This window comes from Coregonus lavaretus, assembly GCF_964263955.1.
Source record: "Coregonus lavaretus genome assembly, contig: HAP1_SCAFFOLD_6742, whole genome shotgun sequence".
Lineage (NCBI taxonomy): Eukaryota > Metazoa > Chordata > Actinopteri > Salmoniformes > Salmonidae > Coregonus > Coregonus lavaretus.
In genome coordinates, this window is record NW_028157025.1 from 22,501 (window position 1) to 30,976 (window position 8,476).

Genomic DNA, 8,476 nt, shown 5'->3' on the forward strand with positions numbered 1-8,476 from the left:
ATAAACATCACATGCATACACACATTGTCACGTGGGAAAAACCTGCAGCATTGTGGTTGAAAAGCATTGCATATTATGTGAGATTAATATCACTGATGTGAAATGCACAAATGAGCAACCCTGATTGACAAACAGGTCTGCGTCTGAAATGGCACCTGGGTCAAAAGTAGTGTACTATATAGGGGATAGGGTGCCTTTTCCGATGGGCCCTAGTCAAAAGTAGTGCACTATATAGGAAATGGGTTGCCATTCCGGATGCACACAGGCACTCTATCTCTCAAACAGACTGACAAACAGATTATTTTTGAAACGGTTGACACTCAACTGATTCAGGCTGTGACCTCTCAGTCGCAGAACACCATGTACACATACAGTACATCACAGACATAGAAAAATAGTTTCTATAGGATTTCATTCTTCAGTAAAAGAACATGGAAAGAGAAATCACTAACTAGATTTCAGACTGACTCGTAATCATACATTTGTTATGGACATGGTATGGTAGAACAAATTAGATGCATACAGTCCATACAGTAAAGTGTATACAAAAGCATTAGGCTTCTTAACAACATCCACAGACCCACACATGGCCTCTCTTCTCTCCCAAATCAAGCTTCTACATCAGCATGGTCCTATTCATTAGGCACACCATAGCAAAACGTTTTAAAACATTTATCAGCGGAAAGCGAAAACAAGCTATTCTTATTGTCTAGGTGGTCCCTCCCTGATTCAGTCAGTTTTCTTTTCTCCATTTAGTGCCACATGAATATGACCCAGTCCTCAACTGATCCTGAAGGGCTAACGGTTGTGTAACTCCATTCTCTATTGATTGACTTAACACAATGCATTATAGAACTGCTGGAACATTGTCGTCATTGAATCAGCACTAATAACAAGGTGAAGTGGTCAGATCAGTATCACATCCTCACTAGAAAAACCACAAGTTCTTTCTTCTTCCCAAGCACATACAGCTCTCCAGAACCTCCAGCTCTCCAGAACCTCCAGCTCTCCAGAACCAGGATGGGAACCATATATCTTAAAAACATCGTAAAATAATATGAGAAATAAAAAACATTAGCTAGAGTTCTAAAGGGAAATGTTCTCTCTCTCTCTTGCTCTCTCTCTTGCTCTCTCGCCCTCTCTCTCGTATCATCATGAAAATACAGCACCTACTGTCTGTCTAAATAACAAGCTACTAATGTAAATAAGTTCACAGGTTTGAGTGTCATGGCTTATATTATATTAGTGTGGTGGTCTGTGTGTGCATAGTTCATATAGTCTACAGGCTGGTTGTCTACGAGGTTAAAGGGCATTAGGAGGGAGTCCTGTCAATGGTCTGTGTCCTACATAGCACCCTATTCCCTATATAGTGCACTCCTTTTAACCAGAGCCCTATAGGCCCTAGTCAAAAGTAGTGCACTATAAAGTGAATAGGGTGCCATTTGGGACGTACTCAGATAAAGGGTTATATTCTAAGTGGAATGTTCCATTGTGGACTAAAATGGAGGGGTGTTTTATTAGTCTTCTTCCCCATCCCCTGGTGGTCTAGTGATCCGGCGCCCCCCTTTCTTCCCCGCGGGGCCCTTGGGTTTGGGGAAGGCCTGCTTGTGTGCGTGCTGCTTAGGGTGGACCTCTTCGTACATGAATTCTGCTGTGAGCTCATCACCGTTATCAATCTCCAGCTAGGTGAGGGAATCAGAATCAATCAGTTAGTAGGGATACTTACACTAATAAGAATACAATAAATCATATCACTTAGGTGCACACTAGACTTATTCTATAAAAAATACATTGCAGCAAAATCCAGTCTACATTGGCATAATGTTACAGTATTTTCCCAGGAGTGTTTTAAACTGTTGAAAGTCATCCTCTCATGTGACACACTGCAGTGAACCTGAGTTTTATTCATTAGGTACCAAATAATCTGGGTTAACCCAGAACTAAAATCTCACATATTTTTGGTCAGATGCTTATGTTTATGCAGTCTGTCCACGAGAGATCAGGTTCCAAATGGAAGAAAACAGACTGAAATGCAGGGACTATCTGACCATATATGAATATAATACGAAGTGCATGTTTAAACGTTCTGTTGCAAAATATTTAGCTCCAGTGTGATATAATGAACATGACCCAGCTCTTACCTTTTTGGCTATGTGGATACGCAGGTTGCTCTCCACAGTATCGATGAGAGGGTTCTTACAGCTGGAGTAGAGCATCCTCTCTCTGATGCTACATTTATACCCCGGCATGGAGTAGATGAACACTGCAACACACATAGGAAACCACTTTAAATACCACCTTATCACATTGTTATTACATTTTAATAACGTAATCGATTATGAATAGGAATCGATCAAGCATAAATAATTGTGAGGTATAATGTCAACGTAATAAAAAATATTCTCGTAATCTTTTAATGTGTTGCTTTACCTGTAGACTCGAGGTAGTCTCCCTCGTGGGAATGCTTGTACAGGAAGAAGTGGTATCGGGCTGCATCCTTGGGGATCCTCTTGGGCAGTTCCTTCAGTTCTGTAGGAGTGGTGCTGGACAGCTTGATAGACTCATTCCTAAAATCTATCTCCTGTTGATACAGATGATGATGATGATGATGATGATGACAGTGATGCATTTTGTCATAAACAAGCCTCAATAAGCTTTCTATTGTAAACCATCCAATACAACGTATAATGTTTCATGTAACATGGTGCAAGTTAGTTTGTGTTTAAGCCATTGCATTGTAGTCTTCTCTGGCAATTATATGGCATTGTTGAATACAGAAAACAAGCTAGTCAGACACACCTACTGGTAATGAAACAACACATCCCAGTTATTGTCTGTCTCTGTGCGCTAATAAGGAGGTGAGACTGCCAGACAGTACTGACACTCACCTGCTGTACTTATTGGTCCTATTCTCTCTGAACTGTTCCAGAGACTTGTGGCGTCTCTCTACTATACAATACTATGCCATATTATTTTATACTATATAATTCTATACTATACTATATTATTCTATACTATATCATACTATGCTATATTATTCTATACCCTATTATTCTATACTATGCTATATTATTCTACGCTATATTATACTATATTATTATATACTACATTATTATATACTAGTATATACTATACTATATTATTCTATACTATATACTATATTATTATATACTATTATATATTATACTATACTAGTATATACTATACTATATTATTATATACTATGATGTACTATACTATATTATTATATACTATGATGTACTATACTATATTATTCTATACTATGATGTATTATACTATATTAGTATATACTATGATGTATTATACTATATTAGTATATACTATATTATGATGTACTATACTATAATGTCATACACTATATTATTCTATACTATGATGTACTATACTATATTATTATATTCTATACTATGATGTATTATACTATATTATTCTATACTATGATATACTATACTATATTATTCTATACTATGATGTACTATACTATATTATTATATGCTATACTATGATGTACTATACTATATTATACTATACTATGATGTACTACACTATATTATTCTATACTATGATGTAATATACTAAATTATTCTACACTATATTATTCTATACTATGATGTACTATACTATATTATTCTATTCTATACTATGATGTACTATACTATATTAATATATTCTATGCTATACTATGATGTACTATACTATATTATTCTATTCTATACTATACTATGATGTACTATACTATATTATACTATACTATGGTATAGGACACTCACCAGCTGTACGTAGTTGATCCTCTTCTCTCTAAACTGTTCCAGAGCCTGGATGGCGTCTCGTTGCATAGGGAAGGCCACGCCCGTCAGCGTCTGCTGCTTAGTGTCCACACTGATGTCTGTCTGTACCTGGACGGCCGGACGGACACGGTCACTAGATGTTATTTTAACCAAATCACCAGGGGTTTTCTGAGAAGGGCCTAGGCCCAGACTAATGGCCTGAAACTATACTAACACAACCACAAAAACAGTCACTAGGTGTCACACACACTCTACCACAACCACAACATTGGTCACCAGGCTGTGGTTTGAGAAAGGCCCAGGCTAGTCTCTGAACACTAACACAACAGGAAGTCTGTCCTTACCCCAATTTTGCATATAATTTGCAAAAGATAAACAGAAACATACATTCTTGAAAGGCACAAAGAAAATACATTTAACGTGTGGTAACATTTCAAGCCATACATGGAACTAAAATAACAACATTTACAGAATGATCTCAATATGATGTGAGATAAATAAACTGTTCTGAATAATATTAAATAATAATATAATGATAATAATATCCAATAACAATATAATAATAGTAATATCCAATAATAATAATAATATCCAATAATAATAATTTAAAAACATCACTGTGTAATAGGTCAGTAATGCCCTTTCATGCGTTTGTACAGCCTCATAACAGTCATACTCCTGATATGCGATATTAGGCTTGACTGAATGAGATTGCCACTGACCTGTTTATCTCTTGTACCTAAAGGAATGGGCTGCTGTTTTTTCATCCATCTACTTATTACAAGCAGCGTGTCTCTCAGCAAATGAATAATAAATATCTGAAAGCCTCTTTCCTCGCATGTAGATTAGTGGATAATCATCTTGCCCATACAGCTGGTGATTGGGAAGGGGGTCGGGGGTCTCAATATAAACCCAGCTTCCCAGTTGGTTGTAGACTACTGTATTTGTGAGGGTGGCTCTATGAAATAGGCCTATAGGGCAGCTGAAGAATGACCCTGTCCTTTTATGGAGTCAGGCCATGATGGGTGTATACACAATAAACAATATACTCTACAGATATGGGTCTATTTATATACTGTAGGTAGCTACACTCTATTGATATAGGTCGCTACACTCTATTGATATAGGTAGCTACACTCTATTGATATAGGTAGCTACACTCTATTGATATAGGTCGCTATACTCTATTGATATAGGTCGCTACACTCTATTGATATAGATCGCTACACTCTATTGATATAGATCGCAACACTCTATTGATATAGGTAGCTACACTCTATTGATATAGGTCGCTATACTCTATTGATATAGGTCGCAACACTCTATTGATATAGGTAGCTACACTCTATTGATATAGGGACCTACACTCTATTGATATAGGGACCTACACTCTATTGATATAGATCGCTACACTCTATTGATATAGGTCGCAACACTCTATTGATATAGGTCGCAACACTCTATTGATATAGGTAGCTACACTCTATTGATATAGGGACCTACACTCTATTGATATAGGGACCTACACTCTATTGATATAGGTAGCTACACTCTATTGATATAGGTAGCTACACCCTTAGAAAAAAAGGGTTCCAAAAGGGTTCTTCGGCTGTCCCCACAGGAGAACCCTTTTTGGTTCCAGGTAGAACCCTATGTGGAAAGGGTTTTACATAGAACCCAACCCAAAAGAGTTATACCTGGAATCAAAAGGGTTCTACCTGGAACCAAAAAGGTTTCTTCAAAGGGTTCTCCTATAGGGACAGCAGAAGAACCCTTTTAGGTTCTAGATAGCACCTTGTTTTCTAAGAGTGTGTTTGTTTATGGTGACGTAAATTCACATACTATTTTTACTATGCTTTTCAGTGTGAATGTTTACTTGGGAACGATAAACCTTTTACTATGCTTTTCAGTGTGAATGTTTACTTGGGAACGATAAACCTTTTACTATGCTTTTCAGTGTGAATGTTTACTTGGGAACGATAAACCTTTTACTATGCTTTTCAGTGTGAATGTTTACTTGGGAACGATAAACCTTTTACTATGCTTTACAGTGTGAATGTTTACTTGGGAACGATAAACCTTTTACTATGCTTTACAGTGTGAATGTTTACTTGGGAACGATAAACCTTTTACTATGCTTTTCAGTGTGAATGTTTACTTGGGAACGATAAACCTTTTACTATGCTTTTCAGTGTGAATGTTTACTTGGGAACGATAAACCTTTTACTATGTTTTTCAGTGTGAATGTTTACTTGGGAACGATAAACCTTTTACTATGCTTTAAAGTGTGAATGTTTACTTGGGAACGATAAACCTTTTAGTATGAAGTCTGATATCTGATGGGTACAGAGAGATTAAGAAATAAATCAAATGGACTGGTAGAGAGGAGTTAAGGGGTTTAAACATTTGGAGCAGTATCTGGTCTAGTCTCCCCCAGCACCCAGGGACAACCCATATCAACCTTTTTCCATCTCTCAGGGAGAGTGTGTGTCTGTGTGTGTGTGTGTGTGTGTGTGTGTGTATGGGGGGGGGGTTGGTTCTTCTATCCATGTGGGGACCTAAAATCCCCAAAAGTACCCACAAGGATAGTAAAACAAGGAAAATTCTCCCTCGTGGGGACATTTCCCACATCCCCATGAGGACAAAGGCTATTTTAAGGTTAGTGGTTAGGTTTCAGAGGTTTATGGGTTAAGGTTAGGGTTAAGGTTTAGGGTTAGGGAAAATAGGATTTTGAATTGTTGGCCCCCCACGAGGAAGAACAAAACGTTTGTGTGTGTGACATCATCACACCGATGTAAATAGAAAAATGCTTCATAGTATTATTATGAATGCATGAAACCAAGGGAATCTGGGGCAGAGGTTGGGCTGTTTAGTGTAGTGTGCAAAAATCTATCCACTTCATTGATCTGTTTTTGATTGCCTTCTGTAAATTGCTCTCTGCCTCTCCACTGAAGGCTAATAGATTTGACTCCATCTTTTTTTTTTTTTTTATCCAAACATGTCAGTGGCAAAGTCCTTTGTTGTGTAAATGAATGTGTTAGTGTGTGTGTACACTCTTAGAAGAAAGGGTTCCAAAAGGGTTCTTCGGCTGTCCTCATAGGAGAAGCCTTTTTGGTTTCAGGCAGAACCCTTTTGGATTCCATGCAGAACTCTCTTTGGAAAGGGTTTGACATTATAATAATAATAATATGCCATTTAGCAGACGCTTTTATCCAAAGCGACTTACAGTCATGTGTGCATACATTTTTACGTATGGTGGTCCCGGGGATCGAACCCACTACCCTGGCGTTACAAGCGCCATGCTCTACCAATTGAGCTACAGAGGACCACATTTAACCCAAAAGGGTTTTACCTGGAACCAAAAATGGTTCTTCAAGTGTTCTCCTATGGGGACAGCCGAAGAACCCTTTTAGGTTCTAGATAGCACCTTTTTTCCCCTAAGAGTGTATGTGTGTGTGTCTCTCTACCTCACTCAGTTTGATCTGCCTCAGCTCCTCCTCAGCAGCGGTCAGTGGTTGTGGAGCAGCCTGTGCTATCAGGTACTTCCTGTACCCGCTCAGAGACACATCATCCTGGGGAGAGACAGGACCGTGAGAGGGGTGGACTGGAGCTCAGGGTCCGTATTTAGAGTATGAGTGCTTATATTGGATCCGTTTTGTATACAGGCCCTGGTTTGGAAAGCCCACTTAGGACAGTAAACCATAAAATAATGAGGAGTTTCTTTAGATTCTTCAACATACCTCCACTGTGCCAAATATTTCATCTTTAATGTGCCCACCCCCAAATTCCTTCTTCAGTGTAGCTCTTGTAGCAGCATATAACATCTTCTGTCTAACCTATAGAAGTGGGAGAAATTCACGATTTAGTACTGCACTAACTGATAAATATGACTGTAGACTGCAATCTAAACCAGAACTGAATGTTATTTCATACAGACATCTCAGAAACATCTACCATTTTCGCTGTTTCATTGAGGTTTGGGATGGAAGCCAGGTTTCATGCTTCTTGCTAGCCAACATTAAAATTGCAAATATGCTTGTTTAGCACAACAATAAGCTAGCTTTTTTGCTCAACAGTCTCTTCAAAGTGTGGGCCTAAGCTAAGCATAAACAAACACATCTAAAAACCCTTAAAGTAAAGTGTTCTCTCACCCAGCGGTAAGGGTTCTCAATCTATAGTTAGCCAACCACAGACCAGATGTGTGTTTGAAAGCAGCACTGTGTGTGGTCTGTTACATTCTCCCTGTTGGGCTTTACCTGTAGTGTGGACTAGACTGTGGGTTGGTAGTTCTCTAAATAGGGTATTATTGTATACAACATTCTGGCTTATTAGAGTGCTATTACACAGAGGGACTATGGAATAAACAGAGGTACTTTCTTTCATTCTTTCTTATTAATCAATATGTTGTTGGAGGAATTCTTCTTGTTCTTGTTCTTGTTCTTGTTCTTGTTCTTCCTGGCAAGTCAACCTCTGGAATGCCATAGACATGACATTTTACTTCACTATAGCAACTGTTTCACCTTGTAAACACAACTGTCAGTGTCGGAGGGCATTTAAAAGTCTCGCCGAGTGGCGCAGGCGTCTAAGGCACTGTATCGCAGTGCTTGAGGTGTCACTACAGACCCCGGCACGATCCTCCTAGGCTGTGGTCACAACCGGCCGTGACC

General features: G+C 38.5%; 1 protein-coding gene across 1 annotated transcript in view; it reads right to left on the reverse strand.

Annotated features, from left to right (window-relative positions):
• The window catches only part of LOC311125876 (twinfilin-1-like), a 7,893-nt gene extending 254 nt beyond the window's left edge, over positions 1 to 7,639 (reverse strand). Inside the window, exons 1-6 of the mRNA XM_084199903.1 lie at positions 7,550 to 7,639; positions 7,277 to 7,381; positions 3,792 to 3,917; positions 2,431 to 2,581; positions 2,142 to 2,263; positions 1 to 1,682 (exon numbers count right to left, since the gene is read on the reverse strand). The exon at positions 1 to 1,682 is cut by the window's left edge and continues 254 nt beyond it. Of these exons, the coding sequence (XP_084056029.1) occupies positions 1,518 to 1,682; positions 2,142 to 2,263; positions 2,431 to 2,581; positions 3,792 to 3,917; positions 7,277 to 7,381; positions 7,550 to 7,633 (753 nt within the window). The 5' untranslated portion in view covers positions 7,634 to 7,639 and the 3' untranslated portion in view covers positions 1 to 1,517. The remainder of the gene's footprint in view (positions 1,683 to 2,141; positions 2,264 to 2,430; positions 2,582 to 3,791; positions 3,918 to 7,276; positions 7,382 to 7,549) is intronic.
• Between the last annotated feature and the right edge of the window lie 837 nt (positions 7,640 to 8,476).